At 44.1% G+C, this 22,412-nt stretch overlaps 1 protein-coding gene across 1 annotated transcript in view; it reads left to right on the forward strand.

Moving 5' to 3' along the window:
• Positions 1 to 316: 316 nt before the first annotated feature.
• Positions 317 to 22,412, forward strand: part of CES4A (carboxylesterase 4A) — a 30,159-nt gene continuing 8,063 nt past the window's right edge. Inside the window, exons 1-10 of the mRNA XM_036750055.1 lie at positions 317 to 376; positions 5,668 to 5,863; positions 6,254 to 6,395; positions 10,982 to 11,115; positions 11,348 to 11,501; positions 12,434 to 12,538; positions 14,434 to 14,538; positions 16,115 to 16,153; positions 18,151 to 18,291; positions 20,608 to 20,688. Of these exons, the coding sequence (XP_036605950.1) occupies positions 328 to 376; positions 5,668 to 5,863; positions 6,254 to 6,395; positions 10,982 to 11,115; positions 11,348 to 11,501; positions 12,434 to 12,538; positions 14,434 to 14,538; positions 16,115 to 16,153; positions 18,151 to 18,291; positions 20,608 to 20,688 (1,146 nt within the window). The 5' untranslated portion in view covers positions 317 to 327. The remainder of the gene's footprint in view (positions 377 to 5,667; positions 5,864 to 6,253; positions 6,396 to 10,981; positions 11,116 to 11,347; positions 11,502 to 12,433; positions 12,539 to 14,433; positions 14,539 to 16,114; positions 16,154 to 18,150; positions 18,292 to 20,607; positions 20,689 to 22,412) is intronic.

The following is a 22,412-nucleotide window of genomic DNA, read 5'->3' on the forward strand; positions in this document are numbered from 1 at the left end:
AAAAAATATATTCCATTAAGCAGGGTTTTCTCAGTTATGATAAAAGGACTTTTTGGCTTCATCTATGGCCTCTTTTCAAAGTTCTATGGTTATCACAACTGTATGTTGACATCTTCTATCACCACAGGAGGAGGAGACTCAAATTCTTGTGGGTGGAGTTTTCTGGTTTACTCGGGAGTTCTTTCCAGCCCTAGTAATAATAGAAGGCAGATAAAAGCCAGCTCCTGAGTCAGAGTTCACCTGGACAGACTCTATCATCCCCTTCACTGGTCTTCTACTCACATCAACTGGAAACTCTTGGTCAAATCCTGTTCAGTCACCAGGAGGATGCTGCCATTGGTGTGGATAAGCCTGGCCGTCTGCTTCCCAGCTTTGGGTAAGACTCTTCCATACCTCTCTCTATCATCTAGGGGAGAGGACAAAAGCAAGAAAAGAGAATGAAATCTATAAAATAGGAATCATAGATTACAGGATAGAGGTGTCAAACACATAGCCCATGAGCCTCATGAGCCCCAGAACATTCCCAAGGACAGACCAAACCAGATTAAAATATAATTGAAAAATATTTAGCAAAATAAATTAAAACACAATAAAACATAGATAACATTAGATTTTATAACTAAATCAATATGCAGCCCACAAGGATACTTCTACACAGTTTCATGGCCTCTGTTTCTATTTGAGTTTGACACTTGGAACTGCTGTAAAACACAGAATGTTTTCAATTGTTTAGCGAGAAGGGGAGTTTAGATATACAAGCACAGCTTGTCTTGGCACCCAGTAGGGAAGCCTGACCCTGATGGCAGCTCCCATCCCTGGAGTTTGGCCCGTTCTCTTTACTTCCTAAAAGTTCTTCCATGTGTAAGGTCCTCCCATTTCTATAATATTTTAAATTTTAAATTAAATTAAATCTTAAAGTTTAAGATTTCTAAATAAGTTTCCTTATGATAATCCTATGAGACAGGTAGTATGAGCATAATCTTTGCCATATTACAAATGAAAACTGAGACTGAGGTGGAATTACTTACTCAGAGTCACAAAGCCAATAGAGAGCCAGGATTTGAACACAGATCATAGGATCATAAGATTTTAGAGTTTGGAATAACCTAAACTAACTCCTTCATTTTATGGATAAAGAAACTGAGGCACAGAGGGAGACACTGGCTTACTTGAAGTCATGCTCTGCTAGTAGATAGCAGAGCAGAAATTAGAACCCACATGTCCACATCCGAGTCCAGAACTTTCCTCTTCATCACGGGAATATGGTTCCCCCAACCAATGTAAAACCAGGTGAAAATGAACCCCAAGAGAAGGTCAGAAAACCAACCACCATATCAACCAAGGCAGCACCTGTGTGAGTAGAGAAGAAGAGGTCAGTTGTGACAGATGTTGTAGTAGTAGAAACAAAGCTTTAACTACTGATTAAATACGTGGGATGAGGGAGAATGAATAGTCAAGGATTCCATTCAGGCTGTGAGCCTGGGAACCTAGAAGGATGGGAAATAGGGAATTTGGGTGGAGGAGAATTGCGTGGGGATGGGGATGGACAGAAGAAAATGAGCTCTGTTTGGGACATGTTGAGTCTGAGTTGTCTCCAGAACATTTAATTTGAAATGAACAATATGATGGTGATTCAGGACTGAAGCTCGGGGAGAGACTAGGGCTGGGGTATATAGATCTGCGAGTCATTTGCTTAGAGATGGAAATTATACCCGTGAGAGCAGATGAGGTCACCAAGACAGAGTATACAGAGTTGTTGGATTCTCAGCCCCCTGGGGTGTGTGGCCAGCAAGACTCCAGAGTGCTGAATAGGATTAAAATGGAATTTGGAAAGTGTTTAACAACAGAAACAAAAATATATTACAACATAAATAATATTCATCTGTGGCTTTCTAAGTCAATGTTCTACCACAAGGATCAATTTCCACTTGAGTTTAACTCCACTGGAGAGAAAAGAGTCCAGGAGGCCTAGGACAGAACCTTGAGAATCCCCACAGTTAGGGGGTATGATATAGATGACAAGCCAACAATGGTCAGACAAGTGATAAAAGAACCAGGAGAGAGTAATATAATAATACTGCTTTAAGATTTGCAAAGCACTTTACAAAATACTGCTTAATTTTTATCATCACAACAGCCTTAGGAGACCAGCGTAATCATTATGCCCATTATTCCCCACTCAGATGAGGAAAATGAAGCTGAAAAAGGTTCAGCGACTTGCCCTGGGTCAGCTAGCTAGTAAGCTTTTGAGGTGGGATTTGAAGTGAGATCTTCCTGTTTCCAAGTTCAGTGTTCTATCCACTGGACCAGAGAATAGTTTCATAAAAACACAGAAAAGAGAAAACATCCAGAAGGAGAAGGATGGTTAACAGTGTCAGATGCAGCAGAGAGATCAAGAAGGATGAGAACCAAAACCACAAAGTACGTTAAATTTGGTGGAGATTACTGATAATTTTGGAAGGAGGTGTTTCAATTGAGTGATGAGGTTAGAAGCCAGACTACAAAGGGTTAAGGAGTTGGTTAAAAGGAAAGGAAGTGGAGGTAATAAGTTAGACATCTTTTTTGAGTCTGGCTAAGAAATGGAAGAGAGATAGGAGATGGAGGCAATGGCAGGATTCAGTGAAGGGTTTTTAAGGATGGGGAGATGAATATATTTGAAGGCAGTAGGGAAGGAACCACTAATAGAGACTGAAGCCTGAGAAATGTGATTGAGGGGACAATCTGCCAAAGAAGATGGCAGGGGGTGGGATCAAGGTCACCCATAGAAGATATGGACTTAGCAAGAAGAAGGGAGGGGATTTATGTGAGAGCTGATGGTTAAATGTTCAGTGTGAGCACTTAATACTTCAGAAACTGGTAAATGCTAAAAATCAGGACTTGATTTATTATTTTGTTGATTGTCTGGACTTAAGAAAGAGATGGATAAAATGTTAAGAAGGCAGATGAAACTTAAAAGTGTGTTGTGGGTGCATTCTCCTCCCTAGAGATTGTTGTTAAACATTTACCAGCACATCCCTGGAGGAGGGTCAGCTCTTTGTTGAAGACTGGAGGAAAGAAGAGAGTAGAAGATGATGTCAGGGAGTTGGAAGTGAAGAAAAGAGGAGAGGAGGGAGCACCAGGAATGGCCTTCATTTTTCAATAAAGGAAAAAACAAAGTCCTCACTGGAAAGGGTGGAAAGAGGGAGAGGTATGAGAGACTTGAAGTTTGGAAAAGCTTCTGTGGGGAGTGCAATAGGGAATCAATTGTGGAGGAGTGAAAGAATTGCCTTGCTGCGGAAAGCACCCAGTTGAAATTAGATAATAGAAACTTGTAGTGTGCCGCATCTGCTCCCTACTGTGGCTTCCTCCCACTCCATTAGCACTACATGAATAGGAGAGGAGGACACTGATGGTGGCTAGAATCCACTCATAGGATTTGGAGGAGGAGAGGTAGCTCCATAATTAGGAAGAGTCTGGAAGTGGCAATAGAGAGCCAGGAGTATTCTGATTTCCCCTCCAGTGTGAAGGGGCAGAAGAGAAAGGCATTATGAAAGGAGAGAGAGAGAGAGAGAGAGAGAGAGAGAGAGAGAGAGACAGAGAGAGAGAGAGACAGAGAGAGAGAGACAGAGAGAGAGAGAGAGTGCCAGTGCTGCAGAGGATGGCCATGGGTGTAGAGTCATCTAGGCGAAGCCAGGTCTCTGCGAATGCAAATGAATAGAAGGATTATGGGAAGAAGAGGTCCATCATGAAGGGAAGTATTTTCATTTTCGAAGAGGAATTCCAGAGGGTCCAGTAGAAGGGATAGGCAGAGTTGGGAAGGGCCATGGAAAGTAGAGAGCTGAAGAAGATAGGGGTTGAGGGCCATTCACTCCTAAGCAGCCAGCAATGAAGTAACTCCAGGAGAGAGAGAGTAACAGATGGTGAGAGTTTGGAAGCCATTAGAAGGACAGTGGGTGGCAGATGGATTAGAACAGTCACAGCCACCATTGCTCCAGCCACTGGGTGGGACAGTGGTATTGCAGAGAAGCCTGGGTGGGGGCGGGGGGTGCCAGAGTAGGGACTGTTGGGCCTTGCTGCTTGCTCTTCATTTCTGATCATGTTCCTTGGAAAAAAATGGGGTTAATAAAGCCTTTGTTCTTATTACTTCACTGGGTTTTTATAAGAGATAATGTAAAGTACTTGGCAGACTTTAAAACACCCACAAATACATTAGTTATTTTTAAGCCACTGATCCAAGTGAACTGGTGGGAGGTTGAGCTGGAAGGGACTACACATTGTGGTGGGTGGAAGGAGTGCTGTCCATGGAGTCAGAGGACCTATCTCTGATGTTTATTACTCCCTATATGACGTCAGGGGGAAAGTCACATAGCTTCCCTGGGTCTCAGTTTCTACATCTGCAAAATGTGTCCAGGAATTACCCCATAGACTGTGATCACTCAGGAAATGTCGGTTGTTATTACAAATGGAGAAATAGCCCATTGGGTGGCACAACACCTGAGCTTATCTGACCGGTTCACTGTTGCCTAGCAATGCACAAAGCACAAATTCTGATCCGAAAGGGAGAAAGAAGGACATGTGGATGGCTAGCGAGGAGGGCAGGTCTGGAAAAAGATCATCAGGGGTGCAGGTTGCACCTTGGGCAGCCAGGAATGGTCCAAAGACTGGGATATGGAGGAGAGGCATGTGCTAGGCACAGATTGAGCATTGTCATCATCGCTGACATCTATAAAGAGCTTTAAGGTTTATAAGTCAATCTATATTTGAGCCTCACAACAACCCTGTGAGATAGGAGGCACAGGTGCTGCCATTCCGATTTTATGATGGAGGAAACTGAGGTTCAGAGAGGTCAAGAGATTTACCCCTGGTCCCTTCGCTGGTAAATTCTAGAAGCAAACTTTGAACCCAGGAACCTTTCAGATTCCAAGTCCTTGATTCCAGGTGCTAGCATGAGGAGGAGTGGAGGCCGCTGAAAGCCAACTTGACCTATTTCACAATTTGATTAAGAGGTAGAGAGCAAATATGCATGGAGGTGTGTGCCTTTTACCCTGAAAGAACTCTGTGGATCACGGTCAAAAGTAAAAGTTGTGGTTGTTTCGTATTTTTCAGTTGTGTCTGACTCTTCCTGACCCCTATTTGGGGTTTTCTTGGCAAAGGTACTGGAGTGGTTTGCCGTTTCCTTCGCCAGCTCATTTTACAGATGAGGAAACTGAGGCAAACAGGGTTAAGTGACTTGCCCAGGGTCACACAGCTAGTAAGTGTCTGAAGCCGGATTTGAACTCGGGAAGATGAGTCTTCCTGACCCCAGGCCTGGCACTCTATCCATTGCACCACACAACTGCCTATAGAGATTATCAAATCCAATTCCTCATTTTATCTTATATAGGAGATTACTGATGCCCAGAGGGTGAGGGCAAAGGACTTGCCCCAAATCACAAAGTTAATAATAATTCAGCTTTCTAGAGCACTTTAAGGTTTCCAAAGTGTCTTAGAAGCCTATGAGGTAGTGTTAACATTCCCATTTTACAGCTGGGGAAACCAAAGCTCAGAGAGAGAAACTTGCCCATGACCCAACAGGTTGCGGTTGTCTGAAGCAGGACTTGAACCCAGGTCTCCCAACTCCAAGTGTGGCAATCCGTTCATTACAGCGCACTACCTCTCCCTCTAACCTCCTCTCCTTTCCTCCCTTAGGTAGGTCAGGCCGACCTGTGGCAGTCACAAAGTACGGAGTCCTCCGTGGAAAGCAGTTCCACATAGGAGGAACAATTGTCAACATTTACTTGGGGGTCCCTTTCGCCAAGCCCCCAGTGGGCAACCTGCGATTCGCTCCCCCAGAGTCTCCTGAGCCTTGGGATGACCTGAGAGATGCAACCACCTACCCTCCTGCGTGAGATTCTCACCTTTAGCTTCTGGGGGTCTTGAGGAGGGAGAAGAAAGTAGGAGGAGTCACCTGGCCCCATTCCCCACCTCCGGGCTGACTTGCTGCTAATCCATTGAGGAGAGAGCTAATTAAGGAAGCTGGACAAGGGAGGAGGCCTAGTGACCCTATCCCAGTGGGTGTCAAGCTTCCTGAAACTCCTGCCTCTCCTCCCCAGATCAGCTATTAATTGAATTATCGATACTACTTCTGGTTCGGCTCTATGCTGGGCACTGCAGTGATCAGAGAAGGTTTCTCTGGAAGAGCTGAACCTTGAAAATAGGTCAAATTTGAGGGAGTGGGGTGGGGGGGCACACTGTCTGGACACAGGGATACTCGAGTTCACTTTCTACTACGCAGGTGCCTCCAACAGTCCTGGGGCCAAATCACAAACCTGTACTTTACAAACCAAAAATACTCTACATGGCTGCAATTCCGGGAGGATTGCCTGTATCTGAACATATACACACCAGCCCATGCCCAGAGGGGAGGCCGGCTACCGGTGAGTCGCTCTTCACCCCTTCCCAACCTTCCCCAGCTCTCTCAGGTTAGGCATCTCCTTCAAGGCAGGCAACAGCTTGATGTCCCAGAAAGCATCCTAGACTTGGAATCAGGAAGACCTGAACTCAAATCCTACCTCAGATACTTCCTAGCTGTATGACCCTGGACAAGTCACAACCCTTTGAGGTAGGTGCTATTTTTATCCTGATTTTACAGGTGGGAAAACTGAGATACAAAGAGGTTAAGTGACTTGCCCAGGGTCATACAGCTAAGATCTGAGGCAGGACTTGAACTCAGGTCATCCTTATTCCACATCCCATATTCTAACCATTGTTCCACCTAGCTGCCTAGCTAGCTTTTCTTTCGAGGAGAAAGGGATACTGGGGGAAAATAAGGGGGCCTTCCATAAGATTTGAGCTGCCATTCATCACTCACAGATCATGGAATGTTTCAACTGGAAGGAACCTTAGAACATAATATTTTAAAGCAGGAAGGAGCTTTAGAACACAGAATTTCAGACCTCTAAGAGACCTTGGAACATAGAATGTTCAAAGCTTTAGTCCAATCTAGAGGGAAAGTGACCTTGGGTAAGAAGTCACTTAGCCTCACTAAGCCCAGTACATTGCCCAATATGTGATAGTCACTCAGGAAATTTCTGTTGTTGCTATGAGAAATGAGAAAGTAGCCCAGTAGGTGGCAAAGCTAGTAGTTCTTTGTCCAAAAGTAAAAAATGAAAGCGAGCTTTCCCACAGCCAGCCCTCATTCCACTGGCTCAAGATTTATTTCTAGAAGTGTCTAAATTCTGACTTCATGTGCCAGCCTTGTACAGGTTAATAAACGTTCTCCTTCTTTGTCCTAACAACCACATGTCTCAAGATCATCCCCAGCTGGCCAAATCTTTCATCTCCCTATAATAAGAAATGTTCTTTTCCTTCTCTCCCTATGGTCATCGCCTCCCAGTTTGATTTCTCTTTTTTTCCGAGTTTGGATTAAAGGGGCCATTCCTTCATTAACTTCTTAAAGTGGGCTCTTCACAGAATGGGCGTTACTTCACTCAAAGTGAGAACCTGAAAAGACCTTAGCCTGGAAGGGCCAGGGTCTCCCAATGCATCCTGGGCCATCTCCAGTCATCCTGATGAATATCAGGCCACTGGACCCAGATGGCACTGGAGGAGAAAGTGAGGCTGGTGACCTTGCACAGCCCTCCCTCCCTCAAATCAAAGTCAACTGCAAGTCACATCATCATTTCCCTGACGTCATGGTCTTCTTCAAAAATGAAGGACAAACACAATTTGTGAGCTTTAAATAAAATACACACAAGAGCTTAGCATTTCTGCAGGTCAATAGGATTTTATAACAGGTTCACACAATCTAAATGAAAGGCAGCAGATAAAAAGGCAGAGAAGCTACCACCCCCAGCTAATCAGAAGAGGGGTTAGTAGTTTCATTAAACAATAGGTCCCCAGGTCAGTCCCATCCCTCCAGCGGGCTCTCACTACCCTGGAGCCACAGATCCCTCTAGCTCTCTCTGGATCACAGTACAAGATCATTCCAGATCTTAGAGGTTCTCTCATAGTTTCTCCCTAAGCTGTGGCTCACTTCTATCTCTGCTCTCAAGTCTCTTCTTCCTTTTTGCTTGCCCACCTCTCCATTCTACTCTTCCTGCTTGGGAGTCAAGGTCAGACACTCTCCTCAAGTCTTGGTTTAAATGCTTTTTGAGTTAAACTGAATGCACTCACTTTGGCTAAGGCCTGATTGACCTATATCAGATGCAATACATCCCACTACAGGTTGTGAAGTCCAAAAGCCACATTGCCTAGATTCTATATGGGATGAAACTGGCTGGGTAACCCACTGAGTTAGTCCATCAGTGCATATACTCAATTCATTCAACCAACCAACTCTTAATAAGAACCTGCTATGAAGACATTGTGCTAAAAGGTGGAGATATAAAGAAAAATGAACAGACTCTGCCCTTAAGAAGTTTACTGTCAACTAAGTAGGTACTGCTGATGGGCAATGAGCTGGGACCCAACTTTTTAACACCAATACTCCCCAGGAATGTTACAGCTTCCAATCATAGAACACTACCATCTCCAAAGAAACAAAACTGACTGCAGGTGAGCCCCAAAAAGTAATGGAAGATGTCCAGTAGGTATAAGGAGACTACAACTGATTACATGTGATGATGTGGGCATGAGAAGTGATAAAACAGATATTTTCAAGAGCATGTAAGAAAAGTACATGGACCAGTCACATAGCAAAACCAAGGAATGGCACTCTGCCAAAGATGAAAAGAATCTTAGGAAAGCCTCCAGCTGATTGGCTCTATTCTCAATAAACAGTGTGTGGAAGGATATGAACCAGAATCCCATAGAATGAAAGGGCATGGTTAGGTTATGATCTACATCGGGGGACAGTGCAGGCTTTCCTGATGAGACCATGGCTGCTTTAGAGTATTCTAATAATAATGATAACAATAATAGCTTGCAATTGTATACAAAATAATAAAAGCATTATATGCAATATAACACTTTGTGGTTTGCAAAGCTCTTTACAAATATCTTACCTTATCGTCACAACAACCATGGGAGCTAAATATTATCATCCCCATTTTACACATGAGGAAATTGACAAAATGAAGTTAAATGACTTGTTTAGAGTCATATAACTAGTTAGTGTAGGAAGCTAGATTTGAACTCAGGTCCTTTTGACTCCAGCTCCAGTGCTCTAACTATTGTGCCACCTAGCTGGCTGCATGGTATTGCTTTGATTCTTCAATGGAGCTCATAAGTGTAGATATTCCCTCCAACAATGCAGATTGAAATCCAGCCATGTCTTCTCATCTTGTTCCACTTTTATCCATGTCTTCCTGTAAACCCTCCACAGAGGGGGTCTGTATAACAAGACTGGGAGCACTTTCTCTCAGTCTCTTGACATTCCATGAATACCAATGGAGCACACAATTGTTTATTTTTTATCCATTGTGCTTGATTAGCCCTCCTCCTTTTTACTGTCTTATACTTCCCTGGTAATCTTTGTGCAACTTCTGTACAATTCTTGGGATACCATTTGGATGATGAGGTGTTCTAGAGATGTCTGTAGAGGACATTTTGCTGGTTGTATCAAATCCTGGAACACTATAAAACCTCCTAAAGGAATCCTACTCATTCAAAAGAGTTTGGTTTGGCAATCCACAGAAGAAAAACCAAATGGATGACAACGCCTATCAGGTGAATTACGAAATGCAATTGAACAGCTCATAGAGCTGGTCACTCTGTACGTATATCCTGAAGAGCCACTACAGGTGGACAATGAACTGTCTCTCTTCTAGTTCTAAACCTATGGCCCTATGATTCTTGATTGCACATGAGAAAAATACAGTGAATAGTGGACTTGTCTATTGGACTTGGAGTCAGGAAGACCTGAGTCCAAATCATGCTTCAGAGACAGCTTAGCTGTGTGACCCTGGGAAAATCATTTAACCTCCACCTGCATCAATTTTCTCATCTATAAAATAGGAATAATAATAGCATAACAACCCAGGGTTGTTGTGAGGATTAAATGAGATGGTTTGTAAAACATTTTGCAAACCTTAAAGAGCTATATAAATGCTAGCTATGATGATAATGATGATGATGATGATGATGATGATGATGATGGTGGTGATGGTGGTGGTGGTGGTTGTGATGATGATGATGGTGATGGTGATGATGATGATGATGATGACGATGGTGATGATGATGATGGTGGTGATGATGATGACGATGGTGATAGTGATGATGATGGTGGTGGTGGTGGTGGTGATGATGATGATGGTGATGATGATGATGGTGGTGGTGGTGGTGGTGGTGGTGATGATGATGGTGATGATGATGATGATGATGGTGATGATGGTGGTGATGATGATGGTGGTGATGATGATGACGATGGTGATAGTGATGATGATGATGATGATGGAGTGACTATTATGTGTCAAATACTGTACTAGATGTTGTGGATACAAGTACAAGGAATAAAACAATCTCTATTCACAAATAGGTTATGTTCAAAGTATTTATTAAGCACTCCCTATGTGTCAGTCACTGTGCTATACCTTTCTATAGTGTGAAGATTAGAATGTAATTTGAAGGCGAAGGAAATAAACAAGCACCCATAAAGAACATAAACTCCATGAGGACAGTCTATTTGTACATGGCAGGCATTTGATAGGTGATTTTGAATCAAACTGGCATAGTTAGTTTACAACCCACATCTCTTGACTTTTGGACCAGCACTCTTTGCACAGCTTAAAATTCAATTCAATTCAATAAATATTTATTAAGTGCCTACTACGCTCAAGGAACTGTGCTAATAAGCACTGGAGATATAAATAGGGAAAGTCCCTGCCCTCAAGGAACTTACAATCAAATAGGGGAAAATAACACACAAAAGAAAGCTTGAAAGTCACTTTTTTCAAAAATCCTTCATTTTAGCCTATGATGGGCAGCCAGAAAGGTCATATGGTAGCATATGAGGTAGTCCAGATGGTCAGTATGGCAGAACAGCTATGCAAATATGGGCAACTACCTGCTTGGCTCTCCATAGGTGATGATCTGGTTTCCTGGTGGTGCCTTTGTGGTGGGATCAGCCTCTACCTACGATGGCTCCATGCTATCTGCCCATGAGGATGTAGTGGTGGTTACCATCCAGAATCGACTTGGCATCCTGGGCTTCCTCAGGTAAGAGTTGGGAGGAATCCTGAGAGGGGGCTGGAAAAGGGATAGGTCAGGGCAGGGTCTGACAGAGATGGGCAACCTGGGACTAAGGGTGGGGCTATGTGGTCCCCCATCATGTGAGGATGGGATCAAGTACGGGTGGGGCCATGGGGGCCAACAGAGCTGGAGGATGGTGGTAAAGTTGTACTAGAGGCAGAAGCTGGTCTCCAGACTCTCAGCAGATTTTGACTCTCAGCACTGGAGATATCCATGCCCGAGGGAACTGGGCACTGCTGGACCAGTTAGCTGCTCTGCATTGGGTGCAAGAGAATATCGGAGTTTTTGGCGGGGACCCCGGCTCTGTGACCCTGTTTGGCCAGTCCTCGGGAGCCATATGTATTTCAGGGCTGGTGAGTGGGGTAATGGGAAGTAGGCCACAAAATGGGGATAAGAAAGTTCACTCATGACTTTTAGCTCCTGGGCCCAGTGTGAAATAGTAAAATAGTGGTTCATGAGTTAGAGGACCCGACTTCAAATCTTGACTCTGATGTCTACTCTCCGTGTGACTCTGGGCAAGTCACATCAACTCCTCTGGTCTCATTTTCCTGAATCTATAAAATGTGATAGTTGAACTTGAATTCTGTGGTCCCTTTGAAAGTAAATTTATGATCTGTAATAGGGGCAAGTTGGTCAGGACACGCCAGATCCCCTGGACAAGTGATTTCCCCCCAGCCCAATTGATGAAATTATAGAAGGCAAGGGGAAGGTAACAGAGACGACAAAGTATTAGGGTCTTCGGCAAAGCGCAAAGGTGGATCTGCACTTTTTACCCTTTTTTAAGTTATGAAGTTCTTCAGTCAAGCTAGAAGGAATTAGAGTGGATAGCTATTGGCAGATGAAAGGATTGGTCTCACCTCTACAAGCCCTTTTAAAAAGAAAGCTGCTCTAGAAAACAGTAAAGGCAGGAGAGAGTTCTAAGTAGTATGAGTCTTGGGAGTCAAAAAGAAAATCAAATATTGGGGAAGGAACCATTTCTCTCCTGGGGAAGGAAGGGGATTTCTTTCTCCTTCTCCCCTCTTCCCCAGTAGAAGATACCCAACCCAGCAGGGAGCTCCTACATAGGATGTATACCTGGAAGGGACCATAGAGCCCAACTCCCTAATTTTATAAATGAGAGTCCAGAGAAGTTGTTACCAGAGGTCATATAGATAATAACAGAGTAGAACCCAAGTACTCTGACTCCAAACTCAGCAATCTTTCTACAATAACCCCCTTCCTCTCCCCCACCACAATGCACACCCCTGCTCTTCACCTATGGCCTTCTTCTTCCTGGTCTCTGTAGATTCTGTCTCCCTTATCCAAGGGCCTCTTCCACCGGGCCATCTCTCAGAGTGGAACAGCCCTCATAAAGATCTTCATCTCTTATGAGCCACTGAAGATTGCCAAGGTCAGTACCCTCAATCTCCAGAGTGACTAAGAAAGACTATCCCTTCCCCTAAAGGACAGCACCATTGTTAGTCCCGACAGACAGGCTTGGTGACACTTGGAGAGTCCCCAATGTGTAAGAAGAATTAGGTGGAGAACTTAGATCTCTCTGTTGAGATATGCTTCTTTAATTCAATTCAACAAACATTTTTAATTAATTTTTTTCAATTATTTATTTTTTCTTCCTCCAATCCCCCCCCAATGAAAAAAAGAAAAATAAGACCATTGTAATAAATATGCATAGTCAAACAAAACAAATTTCCATATTGGTCATGTCCCAAAAAATGTGTGGCAAATATTTTTATGTGCCAACTATGTTCAAAGGTATAACTAGGTTTTTTTTTTCATTTGGGACAAAGTCAGGAGGAAGAAAGAAGAGGTGGAGCTTACCTCCCCATGGTGTGGTCACAGGATAGGTGTGGAGAAGAAAGAAGTTCATCCTAAGACATTTTCTACATTGCTAAAGGACCAACCAGTGTTTGGGGAAATGCACTCTAGAACAAGACCAACATCATTGAGGATGGGGCTGGGTGAAGGGGATCACACTTGGAGGAAGGAAGAACAGTCCTGAATGTTGCTATTAGTCATCCTTTAAATTTGAGCACCCTTCTAAATTTGCCCCATCATTAACTAAGGTGGGGCAATCAGGGCTTTGGCCCACCCTAGTCAAAGCTCTCACTGTGGGTGAGGTCCTATGCTCAACACCAGGGCTACAAAGATAAAAATGACAATTATCACCCTCAAAAAAGCTTAATTAAAACATAGTAGGAGAAATAGAACATGTATACAAATAATTATACAAAATAGAATGTCAACAGACACAAAGTGAGATCCAAGCAAAGTACCCTAGGAAAATGTGAGGGAGGAGAGAACATTTTCCAATGGCAAACTCAGGGAAGAGTTCATGGAGGACGTGGTACATACAGGCAATGGGATGGGTTGAGATTTTAACTGAGTCAAGGAAGTTTGGAATCTAGATAGTTAAGAGGAGGATAGTGCCATCAGTGGAGGTGGGGGAATTCATGCCAGTAGGGGAATACAGAGTGACAAGTTCCATAAGGAAGATGATTAGCTCTATTTTGGGCACATTGAATGGTGCTTCTGGAACATTTTTCTTCCCCTAAACTGGTCTGAATCCCAACAATCCAATGGATTGGGAACTCGTCACAGCCCTCTGATGATTAACTCCCAAGAACTCCCTAGAGAGCCAAACCCAGACCTACTTTGGGCTGCTGGGAGACATTTGTACTTAGATGTTCTCATTAGTAATATGAATAGCTCACATATTAAGTATTCAGCTCTCTACAATCTGGTGAGGCAGGTATTATGAGTATTCCTGTTCCTACTTCACAGATGAAGAAACAGACTGAAGTTCAGTGACTAGTTTGTCATACAAATATAGCAAATATTTAGCCATATGGTCAGGAGTTGGGGAGACACAAAGTTTACATAAGATCCCTACCCAAAAGCCATCTAGGAGTATCTAGGCCAAGATTCTAATCCACATCTCTTGACTGCGTAGTATTCTTTCCATTAAACCATACTTCCTTTCATTAGAGAGCAAGACTTTAGCTTCATAGAAGAGATCCTGGCTTCCTGTGCAGGACAAGGGGTGGAGGTTAGAAGGACTCAGGGCCTCAACCCTGCCACCAGCCAAATTTGTGGCTGTCCATCCCAAAGAATTGGGATGTAGAGGAGACTATTCCATAGATTTAAGGACACCTCTTCTCCAGGAAAAGAGCTGTCCCTGGGGTCCTTCTGCTATCCCAGAAGGAGCCATTGGAGTAGAGAGACCTAGGGGGAAGTGCATGAAACCAAAGGGAAATGTTGCTGACTTCTTGTTCTCCCTACCCATAGAGAATTGCTAAAGCGGCCAATTGTGCTACTAACAGTACCCAGGCCCTGGTACAGTGCCTCAGGTCAAAGTCGGAGAAGGAGATCCAGAAGTTGTCTGATGAGATGGTAGGTGGTCCCAGAAAGGAAAGAAAAAAATCTCTCTAAGCAAGGGCTGATTCTGAACTGATGTCCCAGCCCTTAGTCATGAGACTCACAAAGGTTTGACCTTAGCCTGGCCCCCTTCCACCAGTTTTGCCAACTCACTGAGGGTTTCCTGACATCACCAATAGATCCATGGTTCCCAGGAACATAACTTTCTTACTCTTTTCCCCCCAAAGACCTCCTAAGATCATACATTTAGAGCATTTTTTTAATTAGGCACTTAGTATGTGCCAGGCACTATACATTGGGGAAGCAAAAAGACAGTCCCTGATGTCAAGGAAGGGTCATTAGAGATCACCTACATCAAACCCTTCATTTTACAGCTAAGGACACTGAGGGCCAGAGATTAAATGACTTGATCAGGGTGATCCAAGCAGCAAGCACAGTTGGAATGTGACCAGGTCCACTAAACTCTATTCCAAACTTCTCTTCTGTGATTCTATGTTGGCTCAGAATCATCTTGGGTCTCTGGGAGCTGTACCTTCCTCAAGACCCCTTGGTGTCCTGGAGTCAGGTCCTCTCACTGTGGAGAGGAACAGCATCATCCCTCTCCCCCAGAGCCTTCCACCATGCTTCCAGAGGTAGCACTACCAACTGAATGTGTAAGCTAGAGGACCCCGGTTGAATTCCAATACTGCCCATATGTATGTCTATGTAGTCCATAGCAATTCTCTTTCCATCCCTGACCTTTTCAGCATCATTATTTGTAAAATGAGGGGAACAGATTAGATGATCTTTAAAGTCCCTTTATGCTCTAAATCCCATGAAAGTTACTCATCCCCTTGTTCATTCCGACAATGCCCAAATGCCCTTGGTAGGGTTCCTGAATTGGGAGCACATGGTCCCTGCCTACTGTTTCCTCCCCGTAGAGTCCCCCCTCTCAGGGACTCATTTCCTCCATAGGAAGGAAAGACAAATCTTTTCTTGGGGTGGCTGTCATCACTAATGTCGAAGAGGGCTCCTTGTCTGACTTTGATTTCATCCTGGCCCCAACCTTGGCCTGGGGATCTCAATACGCTGTCCAACATGGAGGAGGCCTTATAGTTTGGTGTTTGGATTGATTTTTCAATTTGTGTCTAAGCCCTCAGTTTCTCTGTCACTCTGTCTCTGTCTCTGTCTGTCTCTGTCTGTCTCTCTGTCTCTGTCTGTCTCTGTCTCTCTCTCTGTCTCTCTCTCTCTCTGTCTCTGTCTCTCTCTCTTTCACTCTCTCCTCAGAAACTGCCCATCCTCAATCCCCACAAGTCACATTTCCCCCCGTACTCATATTGCCCATAATTCATCTGGAGTGAATGAACTAAATCCAAACCCGTGCCATAAAAGTGTAAGGTGAAGGCTACAGATGAGGAAGGAAGTTCTCTCTGTCTTTTCCTAGGTTCCCTCCCTCCTTTCAACTGGGCTGGGCTGTACATGGATAGGACCCACCCTCCTAGGCCCTTAGATCTCCCACATAGGGTAAATAAACTATCCTGCTTCTTTGTTTCAGTCTAGTCCCCAAACCTGTTTATAATCCACCTCAACCTTGTCTTCTCTTCACCCACAGAAATTCTTCCAGCTGAACCCCAACAATAACCCTCTGGAGGTACGTTGGCTGTGATTTCCAAACTTTATGGACTTGCCCAAGTGGTCTTTATCTGGCTCAGTGTTGGTGAGACAGAGACCAGATGCAAAAATTACCCCTTTGCAGAGATTCCTAGGTAGGTTGGGGGTGGGGGTGTTCAGTCCAGATCCTTGGTGTGGAACAGGGAGGTTTTACCATTAAAAGGATGCTGTCTTGACTAGAGTATGTTTATATCTCTAGATACATACATATATACATACATACATATGTGTATGTGTATATAATTACATATGTACATGTGTGTTGTTGTTGTTCAGTCATTTGCAGTGGTGTCCAGCACTTTGCAAGCCCATCTGGGAATTTTTTGGCAAAGATACTAGACTAGTCCGCCATTTCTTTCTCCGGCTCATTTTGCAGATAAGGAAACTGAGACCAACAGGGTGAAGTGACTTGCCCTGGGTCACATAGCCAGTACATATCTGAGGCTGAATTTGAAATGGTTCCAGGCCTGGCACTCTATCCACTGTGCCGCCTGGCTGCCTTTACATATGTGTACACACATATATAAACATATACATATATACGTATACATACACACATACACCCACATTTGGGGGTATATACACATACATACATGTACCTACATATATACATATGTATATCTTTACATATACATACATCAATACATACACAATTAGTACATATAGACATGTGCATACATGTGCACGTGTACATATACACATATAGATATAGATCCAAATCTATAGATGTACCTAATTGTGTGTAGACACGCTGTGTGTGTATATTTATTCATGCACATTTGTGTACATATATTTGTATGTATATGCATTCTACATATATATACTTATCTCTATATATTTGTGTATACACATATGTATACCACTCACACGTGTGTGTGCATGAGCGTGTGCACATGTGTGTGTGGGTGTGTGTAACAAGGTAGATTGGCCTCCAAAGGGCCAGTCCTTGAAGCATGCACAGATATTCCCTGCCTGGTCTTGGCCTAAGAGGTGATGTACAAGCCTGGAGTAAATTTGTTCCTGGCCTTGCATTCCTGAGGAATTGTTACTGTATGATGATGAGAAACTTTCTCATTGACTGCAGAGTTGGAAGATGTGATGACTCGGTGGTCAGGCATACACAATGGGTGACCTTCACTGCCACTGACCACAGCTACTCTGGGGGCCTGCTATGACCTCTATTCAAGTTCAACCAGTGATAGAACCTCTGATGTGATCTCTGGTTGTCCCCAACCCACAAGGTCACCTGCAGAAGATTCACTTACCTGAGATCAAGGGAGTACTGTGCTCACAATGGGGCACTGGGCTGCTGCCTCTCCTTGACCCCTCAGGAGCAGATCTATGTAGTCTTTCCTTAAAGCCTCAAGGGAAAGAGAAGCACATAGGGGGTGCTGTCCCCCACTTTCTATGCCCATTTAGTCCTGGCTCTACAATCCCTGGATCCTCAGTTTTTCCAGTGGCACCATAACTTTTGGTCATCTCACAATTCTAGTGCCCTAGTCAGATACGGCTGGAGACTGGTGCACCCCTAAGTTTCCACCCAGCTGCTTGGACTGAAACCAGGCAAGGATACCTGCACGTGCTTCAAGGACTTCTCACCCCACCTCCAGGCCAATCCACTCGTGCTCCCCACACACTCGTATGACTCTGGGCAGGTCACATGCCCTTTCTGGGTTTAGAGCTCTTCCTCTGTAAAGTGAGATGAGGCAGCTTCCAGCTCTAGATCTCACTATCTAACATTGGCCATTTCAGGCAGAAGGGCTAGTGGAGATGTCAAGGGGTGGAGACAGGGAAGATTCCAGGGGCCCTGTCACTACACACCTGCTGGAGCAGCCTGTGCCCACCAGAGGGCACTAGCAGCCTGCAAATCACGAAGCCCTGGCCAGTCCCACTCACTTTGAGCAGGATGACTTAGGGACACTGAGGCAGGACTTTGTCTCTGCCATAGCCCAAGACTAAACTTGACTTGTCTCGTAGACCATCTGGTTTGTACCTGCTGTGGTGGATGGAATCGTTTTCACTGACAGCCCTGAAGCGCTTCTGGCTCAAGGGAATTTTCAACAGATTCCCTACCTCCTGGGTGTGAACAGGATAGAATTCAACTGGCTTCTCCCTCATGTAAGACACGAGAGGGCGTAGGGGGACAGGTAGGAAGGGGGCATGACAGGGAGGGAGAGCGGGACGTAGACTCCTAGACCCCTAGACCCCTCAGCATCCACACCTAAGCCTGGCTGATTCCTCATAACACATAAATGGGGGTTATTAAGAAAACAGAGATAAGGACAGAGACTTGCCAGCACCAGAAGCTAACCAGGTACTAAGTTGCTGAAGGCCCCATGGTCCAGTGGAAAGCAAACTGGACCACCAGGAGGTCTGAGTTCGAGTCTCTAATCTGCTACTTACTAATTGTGTGGTCTTGGGTAAGTTACTTCCTATCTCTGAGCTGACTCAGTTTCCTCATGTGTCAACTGAGAGGGTTAGACAAGGTGGTCTCTGAGGCCCCTTCTGGCTCTCACATTCTCTATTCTAAAGTCTCTTACAGCTCTGACTTTCTGTGTTCTAAGCTCCCTTGACTCTCTGATGTCCTATGTTTTAAGCTCCCTTGCCTTCTGACACTCTGTTCTAAGCTCCTTGCCTTCTTACATTCTGTGTTCTAAGCTCTTTTCCTTCTGACATGCTGTGTTCTAAGCTCCTTGCTTTCTGACATGCTATGTTCTAAGGTCCCTTGCCTGTCTGACGTTCTGTGTTCTAAGCTCCTTGCCTTCTGATGTGTGTTCTAAGTTCCTTGCCTTCTGACATGCTATGTTCTAAGGTACCTTGCCTCTCTGACATTCTGTGTTCTAAGCTCCTTGCCTTCTGACACGCTGTGTTCTAAGGTCCCCTATGTCTAACATCCTTTGTTCTAAGTTCTAAGCTGATATCCTGAGATTCTATGATCTGGACCAGGAGTTCTGGAGAGGAAATGGAGTAGCTGGAGTTTGCTTCATGTTACATCTATCCAGCCTGGGCAGCTGCTGGACATATCGTGACGGCCCCAATTCCCCCTTTCTGCACCCTTCTCCCACACTATACTATCCTCCCCCTCTAGAATGAAAGGGCCACCTCTGCTCCCATTCTCAGTCCCGAAGAACTAGAATAGTACTAGCTTCCTCTTCCATGACAGAGAAGAATTTGCAGACCTCTTTACATTATTTATGCAGGTCTATGCAACAGCATCATCATGATGCATTATTATCTCCACTTTACAAATGAGAAAACTGGAGACTCAGAGAAAGGAAGTGATTTATCCAAGGTCACACAACTAACAATTAAAAGAACCAAAATGCAGACCCTAGTCTACCATTCTTCCCACTCCCCACCATTTTTAGGTTGATTGAATGCCAGCGTTCTCCATTCCAAGAGGAACTCTGTTCCTAAGGTCCTGCCTCTCTGTGAAGTATAAAGTTCTGTCTTTTGAGGGAAGTATTACAGGCACCAACAAGCAGTGAGGACAGGTGCTTTTAAATCACGTGAGTCTACAGGGAACCCCTTCCCTGGGCCCACCTCATGGGTGCTTCCAGGTAATAGAGCCAAACCCATTTCCCTCATGTTGATCCTGCAAATGCTTCTCCAAAAGTGGCATAAGGCTGTTCCCAGAGAGCAAAAGCATATCAGAGCAGAAAGACTCAGGGGCCTGAATCCTGCCTCAGTCACATGTGACCATGGAGAAGTCATACATAAAATGGAAGTAAGAGTCCTTGCCCTATTTTTCTCCCAGAATCGTAGTGGGAGAAAGTGTTGAAATGTGAGCTTTTGCAAGACACCAGATGCACGTGGCCTTTGTCTTTGGAATCCCTAGGAATGTGTGCTTATAGGCAGGGATGGGCTGGCACCAGCCCCAAAGCCCATTGTTAAAATTTCAATGTGAGCAGTTGGCAAAACCTCTGCAATTGGCAAATGATACAAATTAGGGCTTGATTTATTGTTTTGTTGATTGTCTAGATTTATGAAAATGATGAAGAAAATGTTAATAATGCAAATTAAACTTAAAAGTGTATCTTAGGTGCTTTTTTTCCGGAGAGCCAGTTGTTAAAAATTTACCAGAGCACCTCTGCTAATAGGCCAAGGTGTGTCTGTGTGTGTATTGGGAGTGGGGTGGACATTGACTGTGTAACTTACTGCTTGTATGACCTTAGATAAATCATTGCCCCCTTGGACCTCTTTTCCATTTCTGTAAAATGAGTGAGAGAGACTACAAGATCTTATACTATCACTATAAAACCTCTTCCAGATCTGTACTAAAACCAGAAAACTGGAGTCCAGCAGGACCTCCCACTCCCTCCCAAAAAAGAGCAGGCTCCCTCCTAAATCTCTTTAACTGACTTCACCCTCATTGCTTGCATATGGATTTGCACCAAATCTGTGGTCACCTTAGAGATTCCATTTCATCCTCAGATCATGAAAGTTCCACTCAACCCTTGGATAATGACTAGATCTAAAATCCTTGATCTGCTATGGCAGTTCTCCTTGATGCTGGTAAGAAGCCATGTTCTGGGGCAGGGAGACAAGACCAGGGCAGGGGGTGTCAAGGGGCAACTTCTCCTGGTGGTGGAGCACTCCATGAGATGGGCTTCTGCAACCTAGTGGACAGAAAGCCAACTGGAAACTTGGGTCAAATCACTTTCCTTCTGGATCACTGAGTAGCTGAGTCTAGTTCCATTTAATGGGGCCTCATTTGGCAGAGGCTCATCTGCTTCTGTTTGGTAGTGTGAAAGGAACCCTGGGGTCAGAGCACTAAGGAATTTTGGACAAAGCACTTCCTCTTTCTAGACCTCATGTTGAGCCTTCTTTGGAGCTTCCCAACCAACCCTAGGCTGTACCAAGGCTGGACTTAACACTAGGTGTTGCTATAATTAAAAAGGATTCAAATTTGGGCATTCATTGGCATAGGGAAATAGCAGGGGGGTGGGGGGGGGGACAGGAAGGGAGGGCAGAGATAACTTCAGCACCAACTTAATGGGACAGCCCCTTCCCCATTCATTCTTCCCCTTTAAGGATCAAATGAGATATTTGTAAAGCAGCTTAGCACAGTGCCTGGCACTAGCAGATGCTTAATTAATGTTTGTTCCCTTCTCCTTTAAAGCTATTTCCCTGGTCATTATTCAATAAATTCAATTCATTCATTCACAGATTCAATAACCATGGGAGATGCTGCATGGTATACAGTTAGGCATTAGTTTATGAAGTGGTTATATGTATTTGAATTCATATCATTCAAAGTTAAAATTATGTAAAGTATAGTCATTGGTTCCAGCCCAATGGAAATATGCAATGCAAATTTAAATTCTTTACTTGCAACAATCAGGACCTAGCTAATGGAAAAAGCATAGGATTTGGAGTCAAGAGGGCCTTAGTTTGGACCTTAGCTCTTGTTCCTATCTATGTGACCTTGGTCATTGAGCCTCTAGTTGGACTGGATGACCTCCAAGGCTAGCCACTTCCAGCTCTAAATCTGTGATACTAGGAATGTTTACTATAGAGTCCTATACTGAGTGCTAGAGAAGAGAACAAGTTTAGATAAAATAATCTCTGCCCATCAGAGAGCTCTGTGCCCGTCAGAGAGTTACAGACATCAATGCTTTTTTTTTCTTTTCCTTTTTTTTAAAGACATCAATGCTTAGAGGAACCATGATTTCGTAGATGTGGTTAGTCCTTCCTCCAGGGCAGATCTCAGTTTCTCTCTGATTACTCATACTCTATGATTCCTGTCCATGGCCTTCAATAAATCCTTCATAGAGAATTTAGCCAATGTGTTAAAGCCTTTTTCTAGGTCTTCCTCTTATCTGTCACGAAACAGATAACAGCAATAGGCAATAATATATGATGAATGCATTACTAAAGAGGTGCCCCAAAAGGGGCTAAGTGATGAGGGAAATGTCATTATCAACCAGAAAGATGGAGAAAAGCCTCCTGGAGGAAGTGGTCGTTCAGTTGGGCTTAAAAACTAGCCAGGACTTGAGTGGGTAAAAAGGGGGAAAGAAGGCATTCTAGACATAGGAAATATCGTTTTGAAAGCATGGAGGTGGGGATATTAAGGGCACATTGAGGAGAAAGAGAGTAATACAACTCAATTGCACCATAATATAGAAAGGAATGATATAAAAATCATACTGGAAAGGTGGGGCAGTGCCACATTATGAAGGACTTTGAATGCCAGGTAAGAAGCTTGAACTTTATTCAGTTGGCAGCTGGGAGCCAGT

Source organism: Trichosurus vulpecula, chromosome 3, assembly GCF_011100635.1.
Source record: "Trichosurus vulpecula isolate mTriVul1 chromosome 3, mTriVul1.pri, whole genome shotgun sequence".
In the NCBI taxonomy this organism is placed as follows: domain Eukaryota; kingdom Metazoa; phylum Chordata; class Mammalia; order Diprotodontia; family Phalangeridae; genus Trichosurus; species Trichosurus vulpecula.